At 42.5% G+C, this 19,753-nt stretch overlaps 1 protein-coding gene across 3 annotated transcripts; it reads right to left on the reverse strand.

The window, feature by feature from the left end:
- Positions 1-1,706: 1,706 nt before the first annotated feature.
- Positions 1,707-19,704, reverse strand: LOC142564224 (diphthine--ammonia ligase). 3 transcript variants are annotated; one of them, XM_075675142.1, is made up of 8 exons: positions 19,238-19,704; positions 19,061-19,152; positions 15,775-15,959; positions 12,680-12,753; positions 9,582-9,700; positions 7,338-7,402; positions 5,191-5,282; positions 1,710-3,323 (listed from the first exon to the last, which is right to left on the reverse strand). In XM_075675142.1, exons 1-8 carry the CDS (start codon positions 19,258-19,260, stop codon positions 3,179-3,181), a joined length of 795 nt encoding a protein of 264 aa, XP_075531257.1. In that variant the 5' UTR covers positions 19,261-19,704; the 3' UTR covers positions 1,710-3,178. The 3 variants fall into 3 exon arrangements, with proteins under 3 accessions (XP_075531259.1, XP_075531257.1, XP_075531258.1); XM_075675144.1 differs by lacking the exon at positions 19,061-19,152 and having other exon boundaries at positions 1,707-3,323; XM_075675143.1 differs by lacking the exons at positions 1,710-3,323; positions 5,191-5,282 and adding an exon at positions 6,986-7,210.
- Positions 19,705-19,753: the final 49 nt, after the last annotated feature.

Genomic DNA, 19,753 nt, shown 5'->3' on the forward strand with positions numbered 1-19,753 from the left:
AAAAGTTCACTTCGCGTTCCTGCTCTTGTTAAACTTTTATTGCACTCACGTTCTAGTTTTTTTACCCCATCTGATATAGAAGCCTTTTGGGAACAACAGTAAATCGCACACTTCGTAAATGCGATGCCTGCGGCAGACTTTAGAGCAATTTTCTTACAACGCGGAACACCAGGCATGGCAGAGCGCCGAACGGGCAGAAGCGAAGGGATCAAAGAGATTAATTGACGAGCAGCACGCATCCAGTGTCACGTACCCAGTTACCCAAGTCGGTATGATGGTGAATTTCAAACCTGGTTACATCAGCACAGCAGCCCGATGCTCTACCTACTAGACCAGGGACCCAAGTCGACCATTACCCGGTGACCTAAGTTGATGGGAAAACAGTTAGGGACGCAGACATATGTAGAAAGGTAAACAGACAGGTAGCTCCCAAAAAGTGCCCAATGTATCCCAAGGATGCTAATGCATTAAAACCAGCACATGAATGGGTGCTTTCTGACATCTCGCCGAAACCAAGATTTTCACGCATCAGGAGAGGCTCAAAACATAATTGCAAAGGGCCAAAGAACAGCAGATGGTCAAAATTAATCCAATGGTCTCGGCAACAGTGTCTTTCATTAGTTTGTCTTCTTGTGCACTTTGAAAAATGCGCTCTTTTACTGAATGTTAGGTGTTCTCCTTTAAACTTGCACAATAAACTAATTATGTTGCAATACATATTGCAATTTCGCAATTTTAGCTGGCGAGGTTTGCAAGGAGTGAATTGAGGATGGTGCCAGTTTCATACATGTGCTACCAAACTTGCATTAAAAATGTGCAGTTGTTACACTTTTTAAATAAAATTCCGTTTTTTGCGTAGAAGCACAAAAATAACTGGAATTGCAGTGTATTTCATTGTGCACTTTGGCAATGAATATCTAGAAACTGCTGTCATTGAGAGAATTTGTTCCAAGTAAATGCACCTTGCAAATTAGCCAGCTAAAATTTGTAAATTGCAATATGTGCTGTAAAATAAGTACTACTAGTTAAAAACTTAATCAGTGAAATTTTAAATAGCTGTTTATGCAGTTCAATTTCCTGGTCTCGTAATGTCTGCCTCTTCTAGAGACCTAGCTGAAGGACGAGAATAGTACGATCTGCCACAGGCAAAATAAAAAAATTTTGTATGGTCTCAACAAAACGAAACATTCAGTGCACTTTCCAAATCATTGAATTTATACTTATTTTGTTACCTTCGGGTTGCCTTGCATTTAACAAAGCTTAAGCACACCTTTCATTGTGCACAACTTGTATGTTGGAGATTGTGAGGCGTGAGGTAAAGTGACCAGCATTTGGAACTCTGCAGTCATGCCACAAAGTGTTGACCTTGGCTATTTTACAACAAAGCCTTTAAAGCTGCATTCATACGACGGGATGCATTGCCAGTTTTGTCTGCAGACTGGTATGATGTGGTCCAGTGCCATTGAATCACACCTCGCTCAAGGAAGCGGCTGACGAGCTGCTTGCGATTTGTTGCAGCACAGCGGCGTCACACTTGTCTGCGAACTGAATAAGCGATCCATACCGTCATGTGAATCTAGCTTAAAGGGAGTTCCACAATGGTTTTCGTGCATCGAAGGCCAGCACGCGATGGTGTGGTCGACATCAAATTTAAATGTAACGCAACATGCGTCAAAACCTGAATTTGCATTGAAATGCAATGATCAAGGATTAGAAGTTACCTTGCATATTTATATTATTTATTTATTCAATACTACCGGCTGCCTTTTGGTAGCCAAGGCACGAGTGGGTACATGACGTTTACATATTAATGGTCCATCAAGAAAACAACAACAGTAACAACTACAACAGAGAACCACATAGGCACACAGTAAAGTTACTGTGAAGCAAATCAGGAACAAACAAGACACATTACATTCAAATGGGAAAATAAACCATCAATAGCATACCAGTGAAAAACCGAACACACAAAACTTATTGGCTAGAACTGATTGCTGAAAAGAATGTATCGGGGTGATGATATGTCTCATTAGAATGGACAATAGCATACATGCATGTTCTTTTTTTACCAGTAATCTGCAATTTTTGTTTCTTGTGTCGCAGTATAGCGGTTTCATGTTGGAGGTCAGATAGGAGTTCATATGGCTGCAGCAGTGAAAGCCAATGTCGTTCTGCTGCAACTCAGCCTGCATGGAACCGTCACGGAGCAACTGCTACTGCGTTTGAGTGAGGCCGTGAGCCACCAAACAGACCCCTATTACTTCCGAAAAGTGTGAGAACTCGCTTGAACAGCTTTACTGTCTTCGATGTCGGTTGTGTGCAGATTTCAACGAAATTAACCACACTTCTGACCACACAAGCCCCCATGGATCAAAAACTTGCTTTGTAAACAGCATATCAACCAGGTGACAAGCGGCTGAAACTCTACCGTCATGCCTCTAAACCTAAACCTCTAAACCTTAAGCCATTTTATTGTGATGACAATCATATACCAGTGGCAGTCGTAATCCAGATGAGCGTGTGTGTGAATATGCGTGTACATTGTCCTGGCCATCTACAGTCCATTTTGGGCAGTGGAAAAAATAAAAATGCCGAACTTGCATTCCATGTACACTACATACAGCTTTCCTCTAAAATGTGGCATGCTATGCTGGAGCACTGGCATGTGAATACAGGATCCAGAAAGAGGCAATTTGCAGCAGCACATGTAGTGGTATTGTAACCATCCATGAACGTATCTCTTGTCTTGTTACCAGGTAAGGCTATCTGCCAAATGTACCAAACACGTCTGTACATCACGGAAGAACCCACACGCCTCACAGCATTTTACCAACAAAGCTAGCCAACAACTGTCCCAGCAGCATAGCTCGGCAGATCTGTCTGGAAATTGGCTTTGATAATCAAACTTTGATGGTTTCAGTGCAATGTGTTTGTGCACATTTCAACTGAACGAATAATCCTGCTCGACCACAGAAAGCCCAAGGGAGCAAAAATTTGCTTCAAAAACAGTATTTCTGCCAGCAGTGCATTGGCTGCAGTAAACAGGCACAAGTTGTTCGCAGGAAAATAACACTGCTAAAAAAGTTAATCTGCTTTCACAGTAAAAGTGGAACACATGCTTTCAATTGCAAAACAATATGCGACACTCGCTGTTATCAGCAAATACTAGTCCCTTTAATCAATGTGGTAATGACACTTCCGGTGTTTCTTGTAGTACATCTTCTTCACAGCGTGGCTTATCTTCAAGGTGCATTCGCTTTATCTTCAGGTAGCCCACAGGTGCAAATGCATCATCAGAGTGAATTACAACTTCACTTTCATCTCTAGAGAATCAAAAACGAACAAAAGACAAAGATAAGGGAAGGATGCCACAGGCAATAATGCACTTCCAAAAAGTATGAGATATACACTCTAACCTTGGTTATAACGAACATATATAATAGAAATTATAGGAGCCCCGAAGTAAATTTAAGAAGATCAACTCAGGATGGGTTGGCCATGCCTTTGTTTCAGTGAGTATTCTACTGCTATAAAGAAGGCGGAAATGCAAGACCTGAGACAATATCAGTTACAGTGCAGCGAATACTTGTTCACTTCACAGTTCAAACTAAGCATTCTGGTAGCAAAAAATGTCCAAATACGCAGCAAGAACAACTTGAAATGGCACATTCTAGACACCCGCGCATTTTTTGGCCAATGGCTTGACTTGGCTTCCCAGTAGCCACTACGTCAATGTGCTGATCCCGCATGCTGATGCTAGGGCTATTTGATTTTTTACCTCCACTTCATGCAGGCTCGTGCAGACGAGTATAACGTCAAGAAGAGGCTATGGCATGTTGTGCTGGGCTTGGCTGAGTGAACTGTAGCCAATCAAAGCCGACAAAAGGCGCTCGACATCCCACTTCGCCCAACTTTGCATCCACTGGCTGATTACGTACCCTTGCTAGAGCACTAAAAGCCGATGTACTAGTTTCCTTCCAGCAACAAATCTAGACAAATCGCAGCTAAATTCATCACAAATGTGCAGCACATGAAGATAGCTTCTCTATGCTTTTACAGTGCAGCGTCTGAAAAAGCCTGTCCGTATATGCGTTATTCGTGAGCACAATCATTTTATCTCCCTGAAAAATTACCTCACCTTCCTCTGTGACACACAATCACTCCAAAACTTTGCAGCCGTCCCTGCAACGAACCTTCGCTAGAGGATACCTTCACCGTCATCGCCACATGTATGTACACCCGTGAGCAAAAGTATACGGACCACAGGCTCGCCGGAAAGCTAGATTTCCTTGTAATTAACATGCTAAACTCAATTTGACGAGTACACTGGAAAGTTCACAATGCCAAGTTTGAACTTCAGTGCTCAATTTCAACTTGCATTTACAGACAGACGAAAAAAATAGGCTTTATCGGGCAATCCCTGGTCCGTATACTTTTGCTCACGGGTGTACATAACAGACGGCGCTGACAGTAGCAGACGGAACGGTGCCGTGCGTTTGTAATGCCAGCCTGTTTGCCTGCTGCCTACACTCATTGAAACTGTGGTGCAGGAAGTGTAATTTTCTTGCTACACTTCTTCTAGAAAAAAAAAATGCCTTCGTGTAGAAGGGCAGTGCTACACTTTTCCTAGGCCGATTACAAAGAGTTGTGGCTTTCTAAAAAAATAAAAATAAATAACCCTGCTGATTGGATGGTTGCGTATTAACCCCACAAAGGCCAAGCATCATTCCACATTCAAGGAAAATTATAACTTAATCACCTTTATTTATGACATAGATAGCACATTCGTACGAGAAAACAATGTGGTACTAGGTATTTGAGTAAAAAGATAATTATCATATTAATTAACTAATTAGTAATTTGTTTGCTGAACTACACACAAGTGCAAACCTTGCTCCAGCTCATCAAAAGCACTACAGCGGGCAATGTTTTTCACAATTAAATCGATATATTGCTGCACCAAAATTGGAGTATAAAAAATAATACGTTGGGCTTTCTGGGGCCCTTTGGAGGCGTCACATTGGCGTTTTGTTCACATAGGTGTGATCGCAATTTTTTTCACACCGATGTATCAGCATGTATGGTTGTAACCAATATTGGATATAACAAAAATATTTTCGGTATATCCACAGGGTCTGCTATGTCTGTCCTATCTTAGATCATAGTGTTGAAACAAGCATTTGAACTCACACGACAATCCGTTTGCGAAACAGCGGGCAATCCAAAGTGGCAGTCTCGTATTCGCCACCTTCACCACAGACATTGAGGCCATACTTTTTTTCCTGAGAAGTATCAAATAAAAAAAAAAAATGTAAAGTTTATTGCCATCACGGTTGTCCACTTGGCAGACAACAATGAGCATTTCCTTAACTCGTTAGTCGCAGGAGCTGTTTTTTGAAGTGCAGACCCTCACATAACATTTCTTGTGTTAGAAGCATTGTTGTCAGGGTACAAAAGCAAACACTTTCTCAAAAACGTGCAGCAAATTCATTTCAAGAACTTAGCAGGGTTGTCACTGCGCACAAATTTACTAGTCAAACTTCAGTTAAAAAAGAAATGATTAAAATTTCTTTTTATTTAGTGAAGTGCTTTGGATTCCCTGTCACTTATTCAGGAGCCCAATAGTACACTGAAAACATTGAAGTAGCAAAGCAAACTCAACACCTTGCCTTTTTCAATGAAGTTTTTTTGAGAAGTGTAGATAAAGATAAACGGGTAAAAGGAAATGTGTTAAAAAATGCCTTGAAGTGTATTGACGTTTTGCAACAGTAAATGTATACGACCCCAAAACGCAGTCAATGGTTGTTTTTTGCATTTCGCCTCCATCAACATGCAGCCGCCACAACGGGGAGTCGAACCCGTGACCTTATGCTCACCAGCGCAATGCTGTAGTCACTGAGGCACCATAGCGATCTCTTCTATAAATGCCTGCACCCGCAGCAGAAATGAAATTTTCTTTCGCTCTTGAATAAATACTATGCTATTTGCATCAGCGTTCTCAGTTTTACTGCGACAACAATTATATGGACACTCCAGGCACGTTTTCGTTGTCGTCGTGATGTTCCATATAAAGTCCAAGTGCGATAACATTGTTGCCATGCACCGTACGCTGCATATGCGAGTGAAAGTGTGCAAGGGTGAGCCTCTTCCATCGCGCACATAGCACCATGGGGGGGGAGGTTGTGTTCTACTCCAGCAGTGGCTGCATATGGCGCGGCCACGCAGGCCCTATATTTAAAGTGACCTTCAATGGAGACAGCGCTTGCCGACTTCTGATAGCCTCGTGTACACTGTGTTTTCACCGCTTAGTTCGCGTCCAAGTGAGAGGCAGCACGAAGCTAAATTAGCTCGCTGCTGCTGCTGTGCTTCCTCACACCAGTGTTTTGACAGCGAGTGTCTGCGGTCATCGAGTGCGATGTGTTCATGTTTGCTTGTGCACCCGTGACATCGCGCTTGTTACTTTAATTAGAAAGCAAATGTTTACAAGCTTATACAGCCAATAAAGCTACTATTCTTACTTCACATAGTTGTCTAATAATTTGCTATCGCAATCGATGCTTTGCCTTTTGGGTCAAACTGCGACTTTTAGTTAGTGAAGTTCTTAAGCTAACAAATATAACAAAATATTTCACTGATACCATCCACTTTGCTAGATTGAGGTTTACCTGACAGTTGCCCACCTCATATTTTCACTAAATTTTCTTTTGAGTTTAGGTGGGCTATCTCTCAGGGTTTTACAGTAATTCATATACTACAACTGCAACTTGTAGACGCGTGTTTATGTAAAATCGCATGGTACTTGTGCATATTTCTGCATCTTGTAGGCGACGTACTACATTTTGGCCGCTACGCAAGTGACGCGCTGTAGCCGCTGGTCACAGAAACATGTCACTCCGGTCATTTGGTGGCAAATAGGTTTAGATCTACGATGCCATTTTGTGTGACAGATACATCACATTTTTTGTGTCGTAAAAGTGTGTGACCTAACCTTACCTCGATTTCATGGCGTGTACCTATCGAATATCCTTCTTTCATATGTGACGCCGCAAATGCCAACAGTAATAGAAATCTGTCTAGCCTTCATAGAATTGCCTGCTATGCACAACACAAAGCAAAGACACTCACTTCCATGTGGCAGGAATGCCTGACATGGCCCTCTGGTGACTGCCAACACATTAAGTGTGTTATATGATGTCTCTTTGCAAATTTCCTGCCAAAGTGCAATCGCAAAAGTTCAAAAACAGGTAAGAACTGCCAATACGGCAGCTGTCACATTAATTCCTCTTCACTGGGTTAAAGACAACTCATCCTCGACCAGTCGAGGTCATGAAACATACCATTGAGATCATGTGGTCGTAGATTTCAGCCAGGGTTTTGCCCAGGTGCTTGTGAGGTTCCAGACCTATAGGAATGTGAAACGCCTATGTTGAAGCCGTTGATAAAGCAGCATGAACCGGATCTGACATCAAAGCATGACTGGACTTTCTAGCCCATCTGATGCAGCGGTTCAGCATAAAATTATGTTGTTCTGCTGCCACCCGCGAGGTTGCGGGTTTGAATCTCAGCCACTGCAGCCATACTCCCACGGCAATAGTGAATTGTGAAGAATGCTTGTGGACTTAAACAAAGGCATGTACATTTTATCACCTTTAGGCACCGATTAATTCTGTCCATTGCAAACTGAGTCTAGCCACATTTCTTCAGAATCATGGAGATCATACAGCTGGAGAACAGATTAAAAATTTTCGATTCCTCAGTGAGTTCTGTGATGTTTACAGAATGCGAACTCCATGCAAGTGCTCCTTACAGAAATTACAGATGGGAAAACATCAACTATTTTATGTCTCGCATGAAAGATACTGGCCTGATGTAAAACACTTGTAAAAACAATGAAAGAAGTGAATCCGCTACATGATGACATACTGACACCAAGAGCAAGTGCCCAACTGTCTACTGTCTGACTAATTTTACTAAAACAATTTATGCGTACTATTACTCAAACTTGCAGCACAGGTTTAATTCGAAGAGCTTCAATATGTAGTATGAATTGAATCAAATTCTGGGGTTTTACGTGCCAAAACCACAATTTGATTATGAAGCAAGTCGTATGGAGGACTTCGGATTAATTTTGCTTAATGTGCCCGTAACGCACGGGACACTGTTTCAATGTGTGTGCAGCATGTTTTAAACATCATGATTTTCATCAGTGCTTTTCCTTTTGATGCACTATCTTGGCGTGCACAATTTTGCACAGAGTGCCTGAAGGAGTTAAGCGAGATGAATCAAGGTAACCGAAGAGACTCGATTTATTATTACAAAGCCGACCCACAAAGAAGCCAGGAAAAACAGAGAAAATCAACTGTTTCTAATTAAAACTTAACCTGATGGCAATTTGCCTTCTTTTTACACTTCACTTCCCTTTTTCATTATTATTTCTACACATAAATTAAAAACACAGTTAACCCTTCTCGTCCCTTGAAAGAGCTGGGCTCGCCCGCACATTTTTTGGGTAAGAACGGCCAACAACAGCACTTCTCATTTTTCTAGCAATGCCATGGACAAGCTGGTTTCGTACTAGTGCTTGTCACGCTTCTGGTAGACGCCAGCACACCATTTGTAAGGCAGTGTAAGCAGGAGTGGGTTTATTCTGGCAGAGGAAGTAAAACAAGTTGGCAACTTTGGTCATTCAACATGGCACCATTGGCAGCTTGTGCTTTAATGGTTTCATGGAGAAAAAGAAAAGCTGACTTCAGAGATGAATCCAAGTGATTCTGAATGAGGTCCACTGCTCTCCGAGTGACAAAGACCCCGATGCAATCGGCTTGTAATCTGAGACTTAGTGTCTCACAGTATATGGCATAGTGCTGCTAAGCTCAAGTTTTTGCAATAACGATTGAAAATTTTAATAAGTAAACTCTTAAAACATTGTGCACCTTAATTTTTTTGTAAAAAAAGTGCACAATAAAACAAATGGCTATTTTTCGCCAGAATTTGGGAGAATAGCACTGCACGGAAGGAGTTTCCCCCTATAGGCTTTCCTTGGCTTCATTTGGTTGTTACACACATGCTTAACACCAGAAGAAAAACAAAGCCTTTCTTTTTTTCATCCACAGAATCCTAAGTGTCAAACATTCATCTAGACTGTTTGCATATTTGTAGCACAGGTTAACGCACCACTTTAGAAAGCAGTGTGCAGCCCGAAACAGCTGCCAGTAAGGCATTATGGGAATCTTGAAGGAACGTGCTCCCTTGTCTGCTTCGCTTGCAGCCACCAGCGCACAATGTGCGTCGTGCTGCCATGAAGCCACACTTCCAGAACTCGTCTCTAGCACTAGCTTACTGCACGCATGCATGCATGAGTGCATTGCATGCAAGTCCTCCATTCAATGTGCTTCCTTTAAATCCAAATCCATTTATTTCGAACAAATTGTCGGGCTCCTTGAAGTTCAAAGCATTGAAATTTACCACCCACCAATACCATGATAGACGAGGCATTGTAGCAGTGGCGCGAACAGATGTAGTGCCAGTTTTCCTTCTAGTAGCTTTAGTACAAAACTTAAATCTAAATATAGAGAACTTACCCAAGGCAGCAACTTTTATAAGGATGGCATGGACATTGCAGTCCACCATCTCCCTCAGAAGCTGGGCCTGGTCACGGTGCCAGAGATAGGCCAACATCTTGACACCTAGCCTGTCACACCTGTGACATCACAAGGGGAGGCAGGGGGAAGGAATGTCACTTCACTTTACCTAATTTCAGTTACAAGGCAATATACTTTCCCCATCATGGGATATGTGCCTCGTAGCCACAAGGAAGGAAGGAAGGGAAGGAAGGGAGGGAGGGAGGGAAGATAGATAGATAGATAGATAGATAGATAGATAGATAGATAGATAGATAGATAGATAGATAGATAGATAGATAGATAGATAGATAGATAGAGAGAGAGAGAGAGAGAGAGAGAGAGAGAGAGAGAGAGAGAGAGAGAGAGAGAGAGAGAGAGAGAGAGGGGGGGGGTAGTTATGATTTAAGCCTCGCATGGGACCACTACTTCGATATAGTGACTATGAACAGCTCATTGCATATGAACAGTTTAGTACAGATACAGTTCTACAGGCCACTTTTGCAGCTTCTTTACGAAGAAGGTCTGCATGCATTTATTTAACCATAATACATGTTGTATGTTCAAACTGTGCAGTCAAAAAAAGAAAAAGGAGAAGAAAGAAAGGACTAAAATATTGGTAATAACTCGGGAGACATCTTGCTTGCCAGTGCTGGTCAAAACAATAGGAGTGAGCCTCTACCATGGAAAGGGCAGCTCACCCTCTCGCTTCATGGATACATAACATTACATGTGCTTATATGTTGGTTAATACTAAACCCTTTCTAAAATTTATTGTGGCAGAACACTCCCTGGGTGGAACTTTCCAACTTCTACTGCGTAACCAAGATTTCCAAAAGGGCCCATGGTGAGGGGCCAATAACAAATGTGCAGTTTAAACACAGCAATGAAAAGAAATCAAACAGACACATACTAATTAAATTGTAAATGTGCACACACATGCGTACTCACTCTCTCTCTCTCACGCACACACACATAGATGCATGTGCACTGGCTGTTCTTGGCAAGACCTTAGTGATTATTAAACATGGAGTAGCAGAGATTTTTCACAGTAACAAATTAAATGCAGTGGCAGATGTCAAGATACGACTAACGCTGTGGTAAAATGCATTGGGAACAAATGTTAACTGGAACAGCAATGCATATTGCTGCACATGTTCAATACACATGAATCAAGGGTGGTGTTAAGCTCCATATTTCCGGCAAACTGGTATGGTTTTCATATTGGCTGGCCTCAATTATTTGCAGTTACAAACATTCCCTTTATGGTTCTCATTTAACATATTAATTAACACATTTTAGTTTATTTATTCGCTGTAGTGGTTATCGTGTAGATCCTGATGTCAGCTGCCATGAACGACACGTTGCTGAAGAATTAGCACTTGATCTCAGCTGTACCTTCATTAGCTGTTCTTTAATCTATTTTCCGGGATGCACGACATATCAGCGCATATATAGAAGCCACCATGTTACTTTGCAGAAATTTGTTACATGACATCAGCATACATTGACTGTGCTTAAGTTATCACTGTTAACACTTGATAGAAGGGAAATAAACCAGTCAATACAGGTATCCATGCAGCATATCCTCAGTATCCATCCTGTCTGGGCTAAAAAGTGCATTATAATGTGTGTCGGAATCAAATTGTAGGATTTTAAGTCAAAAAGCCACAATCTGCCTATGGAGCATGCTATAGTAGTGGGGGGTTCCAGAGTCAAGAGATTTCTCACTTTTATTTTTGCCTCCTCTTTCAATATGTATGTGTTGATGGGAATAAACATCCTTATTTTGACCAAACAGCATTTCGCAACATGCACATAAAGGTGTGCACATGAGCATTTTTGCATGTCGCCCCCATTAGAATGCAGCTATCACAGCCGAGAATCGAACCTACAACCTAGGTCGCAGCAGCAGAATGTCAGAGTCATTCAGGCATCGTGGCAGGTGTCAAAAGATGTAGTGCACAAAATTTTTGGAAGTGTTAGCTGAAACACCCCATAGAGAAGTCTAACTAGAGCTACAGAGTCTAGTATATGATATTCTGAAAATTTGAGGTCATGCGGTTTTCTATATATTTTCCATACTATAGACTGAGAGCCTCAATATTACCACAGTGTCTTTCAGTCACTACATAGAGATTCATTTTTGCATTTAGGTGCCAGATATTTTGTCAAATTTGGTTCATAACTTGATTGAACGATTAAGTTTGTCTCAAAGCAACACCGGGGCTATGAGGGATGCCATGGTGGATGGCTCCACGTTAACTTCCACTTCCAGTGTTCCATAAGTGTGCACACAATGGGGCACTAAAGAGAAAATTTATTTCAGCTGTATCACCAAATTATCCTTCTACCATACCGAAAAAAGAAAGAGAACACTCTTACCGTGAGATGAGGTTTGCTAAGACAGAAAAAAGTGAGAACGAATAACGGGTGGCTGTGCTACGTTGAAGTTCCCGCACCAGTTCGCGATGACATCACAGATTTTCAGGGCCTCAGATCAAGCTTAGTTAACTTTTTTACCAGTAAACATCAAATACCTTCTGTTCTAAAAGAGCCAGAGAGAGAATTTGTCAAGTTTCAGTAATGCTTATTTTTGCCACAACCACCCAAATTTTGAAGAATACTGCAACATCTGTGATGGCACATTGACGTATCGGCACTGTGGCTTCAGCATGAAATAAAAAAACAAATGAAACTTTAGACGTCCATTTTCTCTTGTAGTGATCACCCTCTTACTGCGAAATCAACAAAAATAGAGTTCTGAAAGAATATGCGACTTGGTGCTTCTCTGTAGTGTCTTTTTAAACAAGTACATGGGCATTTTTGAATTTCACCTCAATCAAAATGAGGGCCTTAAAGATGGGAACCGAACCTTTGACCTCATGGTTCAGTGGTGGAACACCATAGCAAGTGAGCCACCGTGGTGGGCATATCAGAAGTTGAACCCAGTAAAAACAATTCCGAGTCATCTAAACTGACCATACTTAAAAACCAAGCCAAACCCTCCTTTGAAAAACATCAAATAGAGACAAGACAGAGAGTAGCAGGTGGCTTACACGTTAAGAACACGTACACGCTGGTAGTCTGAAAAAATGGCCCCAACAGACACAGCTTCATAGTCAACTGCCTCCTAAAAAAATAAAGGAAGAAGGTTCGGGGCAGGAAAAAAAAAAGGACAAGACATCGTCAATGGCGGCATATAGAAGACTTTGCTTCCACTACTTTATGAAGCTTTTTTTCTGAAAGTATATGGTCATATTGAGCCATTTTCTGAAGGGTTAGCCTTTAACCCGCTGTTACAGCATCAATTTATCATGTTTTCCAGATTAGTATTTAACTTACTGGCTAATGTAGAGAGATTCATAAAATTCAACAGCTCGCCTATCGTCAACATGCTTTACATATGTTTAACAGGTGAAACGTCCCCGTAGACATTGATGGATGGCTTGATTTGCAGGGTTTAGTGTACCATACAGGGGAAACGAGAGATGTCGTTGTGCAGATCTTTGCATAAATGTTGATTACCTTGGAATCGTTAAGGTGCACTTAAATGTAAGCACACCAGCGTTTCTGCATTTTTTTCCCCACCGAAATGTGGCCACGGCAACGAGGAATGAAACCCACAACTTCTTGTTTAAAGCAGAACTGACAGAAAATTTTTGTCCCGTATTTTTTTTTCGTCATTGGGTACTCATCAAACCAGTATAATTACTTTATGGAGCCTCGATTCCCCGAGAGCACAATAAATAATTTACTACATTCGAATTATGACAAGTTCAAACCACAAGCCAAAGTGCAGCATGGCTCCGGATTTGAAACGAGAGACTCATGACGTTACCGAAACCTGTTATGGTAGTTTTGTGGTACCGAGAAAACCCAGACATGTACAAACCTGCTATGACCATGCTGCCAAGAGCAGAGTCCATTCAGCACTCAACGATAGAAACACGGATAGCGAGTCTATTGCATTTCTAAGAGAACTGTACGATGGGGAGGGTCAGTTTTGGCATTGTATGGCCTTCAGTCACGGCATCGAACTGACAAGTATGCACTTGAGTTGTCTGTGATACCATGGGACCACCACCTCCGCATACGGTGATGTGAATAGTCTGCTGTTTTCCAATCCAAAGGAATGCTGCACTAAGTGCACATTTTGAACGGGTCACACAAGAGGGGCAGTAATTATTTGCGACACTTTTGAAGAATTGAGGCTCTGAACCATAATTACAGAGTCTATGGAGTCTAGTTGCAAAGTATACTGAAAAAAAAAAAGAGCAAAAGAAGCCAGACACACAGTGGACACGTTGTTTAGTCTAGAAGTCAGAATAAGTAGACATTACAGCATGTCTTGGCTTCAGAGTATAAAGACCAGAGGTAGGCACTGTTAATTTGATCACACACAAATGAGGCATCAACTTGTTATTATCCAGAGAAGATTGATAAATGCCCAGGTCATTGAGAAAGTATCATACCATGTGTCCAGGGGAACATTTCAAGTGATTATTAAAGCCTAGTGCAGCAGAGATCCAGAGGCTATATTTTTGGCAAGCGAATGAGCGCTGTGGCAGACTTCAGGACATATATGACAGTCACTGATGGATGAATCAGTTAATAAGATTAACTTCGCAACTTTTTAATTATCACCTCTATTCCTTTCAGGCACATATTAGTTTTGTGTGCTGAAAATTTATTACTACAATATTTTTGTACCTTTAGGAATATATATATATATTTTTTTGCCCTGCACCAAAACTGACTTAACAGTGCTTCAGTCAGCTTTGAAGCTCTACACGCAACCAACGACAAACTGCCTCCAATGTCTACACTTCGCGTTCTCATAGACAGCCAAAATGGCTGTGCAAGCACTACGATTAGCTACACAAGCCAGAAGCCCTCTGATCCACCTCACCAAACAATAATGCTGGCGTTTACTGACCAACACTGGAATTACTACGCGTGTACGCTTGGTAACCAAACACTGCGGGATCTCGGAGCACCAGGCGGCAAATTACGCAGCGAGTGAGATTCTATCTACCACTTGTCATTGTGGCAACAGTGACAGCCTCCCGCTGGCCCTGGATCCTTTATTTGGAGTCCATTCCGAAGCTGCTACAAAAAAAACGTAACATTAGGGAATGGCTGGCGCAACAAGTACCACACAACTCAGATCCAGTGCCCCCTGGGCTACTAAGCGGGTGCCAAATTCTAGTGCAGAAGGCCGGAACAGGGGCGCAGCATTAACTCCGGCTATTTTGTTCTGCTGGTAAGCATATTACAGCAAACGCAGCACCCCCAAATCAAGCACACCTCTACCCAGCATGTAAAACTATCGCTTATCGCCTGCTATAAGACCGCAGTGCATTCCCTGACCAACGTTTCAAGCACTGGGGCTTGGTGGCTGGCTTTGAGCATTGGATCCAACTGCGAGCAGAGAAGTGGTGTGCTCTCGAGGCACTCTCTGGATTCTCTTGTGAAACAGGCATCATTCGCCTCCTTTAGAAGAGTCGAGTGGCACCCTTGGGTTCGGCCACTGACTCCCATGGTGTCCCGCCTCTTTCCTTTGCTCAATTACCCAGTGCTTCACACTTGGGCCATAGAGCCAACTTTATGTTAATAAATGCTGTATTCATTCATTCATTGTCTTAACAAATGTGTACTCAAGCGTGAATGTTCTCGTATGTTTCTTGTTTGCCTCCTTGCCTTTTTGCCATTGTTTTCCTGTTTTTGTATGCTCCACTTCAGTTGTCAGTCCTGCCAAGTAATATTCCTTGTTCTACCACTGTCAATCACTTCAAGTCTCCATCCTCCTGTGAACAGTTCGCTTTCTCGTTTCAGTGCTGTTACAATAATTTGTAAAACTCCGAGCATATTTCATCAAGACGTTGAAGCAACAAGTCACACAGAAATCACAAAATCGTTGATTAAGCAATGGCCTGCAGTGTTCCTCATCAAACATTTTTCTATGCTTGGCCCACGTGTGCTTCACATTTGCGACATTTCATAAAATAAATGACAGCGTCTCCATCAAAGCTACCTAAAAGCCAGCCAATATTAGAGAAAGTGATCTCTTGGTAACATTAATTTGTAGATCTCCATCAATTTTACATAACTATGTTGTCTGTGTCAGCTTCATGCTACCAAGACTACTCACTTTAGCCCTTGTCATACACTTGAAAAGATCTTCAACTTCGTCCCCTTCCGTGACTTCATACTCGCTTGCTTGGTTGTGCGGCTTGCCAACGATGTCCCCCTGGAACAGCGGCAGCCCCATAGCTTCAGCATAGTGGTCAATGATTTCATGGCCTACAGACTGGTACATGTAGCTGTCGAGCTCATCTGCGAGAGACAACAGACGATGGCCACGATTAAGTTCCGGAATGCACACGTACTTGAAAGTGTTGGGTGTCCAGATGTAACTGCCATATTTGTTTCAACGCTTCCCGCCGGCGGGCACACCCACGCAACATAAGCAGGTTACAGCCTTGGAATGATGTGGTTGTACGGTTGAGCGACTGTGTGGGAAGTGTGTCCATTATATATGCTGCCCATAGAAATGCAAGCCGTCTCTGTCTTGCGCTTCACACACAAAAAAAGAAAGCACATGAAATTCTGGCGTTTTACGGGCCAAGACCACGATGCGATTTTGCAACCTGGGGTGCTTTAACATGCGACTAAATCTAAGTGCACAAGCGTCTTTACATTTTTCCCCCATCAAAATGTGGCTGCTGCTACCAGGATCGAACATGTGAGCGCAGTTGCTTCACCAAGTGCGGTCAGCACTGCACGGTCAGTCTTTCCTTGCAGAGCAATTTAGTGTAGGCGTGGCTAACAAAGGTCACAGTTAGGTGCCACCTGCCATGTTGGCTCAGTTGCTGTGGTGTTCTGTTGCCGAGCACGAAGTCGTGGGTTCGATTCGCGGCAGCAGTGGCTGCTATTTTGACGGGGTTCCGGCGAGAACGCTCGTCTACTTAGATTCAGCTGCACGTTACACAAGATGAGGTGATCAAAATTATTCCAAAGCCCTTCACTACGGTGTCTCTCATGTCCCAAGTATTGCTTTGGGATGCTAGACCCAGAGAATCAACCAACAGTTAAACGCAACACTGGAGCTATAGAGATGCCTTGGTCGAACACTTGAGATCAATTTGATTAATTCAGGCCTTCCAACATACACCCAGGGTGTCGTACCGCGTGAGTGGGTTTTTTTTTCACGCCTTAAATGACCATACTTTTTTTTTTATTCTTATGTACCTAATACGACCCAAGTTCTTTTGTTTTGTTCCTGATGCCACACTCCATTCTTAGTTGTTGCTTTACTTTACTCATATTCGAGAAGGATAAATAAAAACAAATGAAAGCGAAATGCTATGTGTGCTCTGAAATCTTTTTTCTATTGCCAAGAGGCGAACAAAAATGCCTTTTCTTTCACTTATCAAAATATGAATCGACTCATGTTGTCGCGATTGCGGTAACATCAAAACTTTATTCGGCATTCGTGATGGTGCCATCTTGTTTTTGTTGTTTGTTTCCTCCTTCCTTCCTGTCTTAAAATTCTGTTTCTATCCCTCCTTCCTAAAAAGTAGATGGGCATCATGCCCCTTTCAATGGCAGTTACCAGTCTGCTCCCTCCTTTATTTCCCTATCTGTTCATTATATATATGTTCTCAAACATTGTCAGAGTTGCAGTGCCTGCAAATATAAATTCTTCGTTAAATACTGTAGAACAATTTCGACACACAGGGCCTTCCAATGTGTACCCAGTGTAGGGCAAGCGTTTTTTTTTCCCTGCCGCCTTCATCAGAACACAGCAGCAGTAGCTGCAAATTGAACCTGCGACCTCGTCTAAACAGACAAACCCTTATATCCACGGCAGGAGGTTCAGGGCAAAGACAGAACAGCAAGTGCAGAATGGTACGAGTTGGGTCCTCCAGCCACTGAAAGTTCATTACAGTATAACCCCATCTTCTCGAAGTTGTAAAAACTGAAAAAAATTTTTTTTTCGAGATAGGCAAATTAAAAAAAAATACAAGGCACTGGCCGTGCACAACCAACATTGAGCCTTTCGAAACAGGCACCAGTAGCCGGTAAACTTCTCACAAAAGCCCAATATACCAGGAGCATTATTTTCGGTAGATCACTTTTGTGGGATATTTTGCGACTCGGCGCCCAGCACATCGGGCATCTGTGGGCAACAGCGATCATCATCGCACAGAGCCAAGCAAACACGTAGGCACTGATGTGCCCGGCGAATAAGCAAACTGATGATGCTACACGTATACATGAACATGCATCTTGTGGAGGTCATGTGCATCTTCTCGTGGTTATTATATATTTCATCAGGGGTCAGAGCAACACTTCGCCAACATTAAAACGAGATCGCAGGCGGTCATGAACGGTGGATGATAAAGAGTGGCACAGGATATAGCCGAATTCGCTGCAAACTTGCAGTCCTGTCACTTTTTTGGTTGTATCGCAGTGGTGCACCAAGTATGGAAACTTTTAGGCAGTGACTTTTTCCCGACACTTTCGGTCAAGATTTCGAGTACGGTGCAAAAGCATTTTGAGTATGGTGCAAAAGTATTCCAAGTCGAGAGGCGAGAAATACATAGGGCTGACATCCAGTCAGAAATTTTTGTTTACTTAACTGATACTCTGAGATATCCGAGTTCGAGTTAACGAGGGTATACTGTAAACTGCTGATGCCGGAGTGCACTTTTGCAAGATATGTTTACGGGGTGCACACACAGCACAATGTCGACTGCAGTTGTAGAGAAATATGGTTTAACAGATAGAGTTTCCGGGAAAAAATTTGTATAATTTATCCGGGCAGCACGCCCTAAATATCCCGCGTAATTGAGGTAACATACATGTTTGAGACTATGTCGATCCTGCCTCAGCTGATTGCAAAACAAAGGACCGATTATTTAAATTAATGTTACCGCCTATCAAGAGAAAAGTAATATATACCTTTGTGAATAGTTTGCGCCTGCTATCACATTCTTTTTCACACGTTCAACATACAAGCAGAATTTCTCACCTCGATCACACTTCACCAAAAACCCGACGCTGCCATCAAACATTTAGATTTTGCCAGATAAACTCACCAGTAACATATGTATATAGCTAGGGAGAAAACGCGCACATCTTATATGCTGAACGGCTAGCTTCCTCCTCCTTGGTATTTAAAGCGAACTAAGCACGCCATACGGGCATTTCAAGGCGCCGAACAAGCGTCGATGGCCAAACATCGAAGGGAGGGAAAACGCACTCCAGTCAGTATACGCAGTTATTTGAAAGGCGTACTGTAAACTTAGGTGCAATTAGGCATTTCGGCAACGGTACATATCTATATATAAGGCCAACAGGACACTTGTGAGGGTCTACACATCCGGTAATGCCCCCTATACCAAGTTTCTTCAAAGCAAAGCACCACATACCACTGTCTTTCGGCTTCAAGTGGGCTAGGGCGACGATCTCATGACCATTCTCGATGCACTTCATCATGTTGAAGCAGCTGTCCTTCCCGCCGCTGCAGGATAGAATGGCGGAAACGTTTACTCGACGTTAAGTTTCATTCACCGAGTGGAAGAAAGCTACAACGACGCCACACTCACCTAACCAATGCCAACACTTTCATGACGCGCGCAGGCGATGTTGTCACGATGTGAATACGTCTTGAGAATCAGATGCTCGGCAACTTGAGGAACAACACACGTCTAGTTGGAGGACCGTCACGGAATTGATTACCCGTAGCCGGAGGCGCCCGATTGCTCAGATGAAAGCTTGCTGAACCGCAAGACTTGAGGCCTACTCAAGCACTTTTGCCAACTTGCGAAGCGAAACTAATACACGCGCTCTGGGCTTTGTTGTGCAAATTGGTTGGAGCACGCGAGACATTTAAAAATGGCGACACACCAGCGTTTCAAACAGCAAGTTGCAATCGCGACAACATCAGTCAATTCGTAATTTATTTTGATAAATGAAAGAAAAGGCAACTTTGTTCGCCTCTTGGTAATAGAAAAAGAATTTGAGAGCATGGATAGCACTTTTTTGCATTTGTTGTCTTTACTTATCTTTCTCGAAGCGATTTATATCACTTCGAAACTTACGAGGCGACACGTAAGAGGTTT

This window comes from Dermacentor variabilis, chromosome 11, assembly GCF_050947875.1.
Source record: "Dermacentor variabilis isolate Ectoservices chromosome 11, ASM5094787v1, whole genome shotgun sequence".
In the NCBI taxonomy this organism is placed as follows: Eukaryota; Metazoa; Arthropoda; class Arachnida; order Ixodida; family Ixodidae; genus Dermacentor; species Dermacentor variabilis.

Coding starts and splice junctions, on each gene's coding strand:
- LOC142564224 (XM_075675142.1), bottom strand. CDS start 19,260: ATGAAAGTGTTGGCATTGGTTAG. Junction 7,403..9,581: donor TATAAAAGTTGCTGCCTTGG/GTAAGTTCTCTA, acceptor ACATTCCTATAG/GTCTGGAACCTCACAAGCAC. Junction 3,324..5,190: donor TTTCGCAAACGGATTGTCGT/GTGAGTTCAAAT, acceptor TTGATTCTCTAG/AGATGAAAGTGAAGTTGTAA.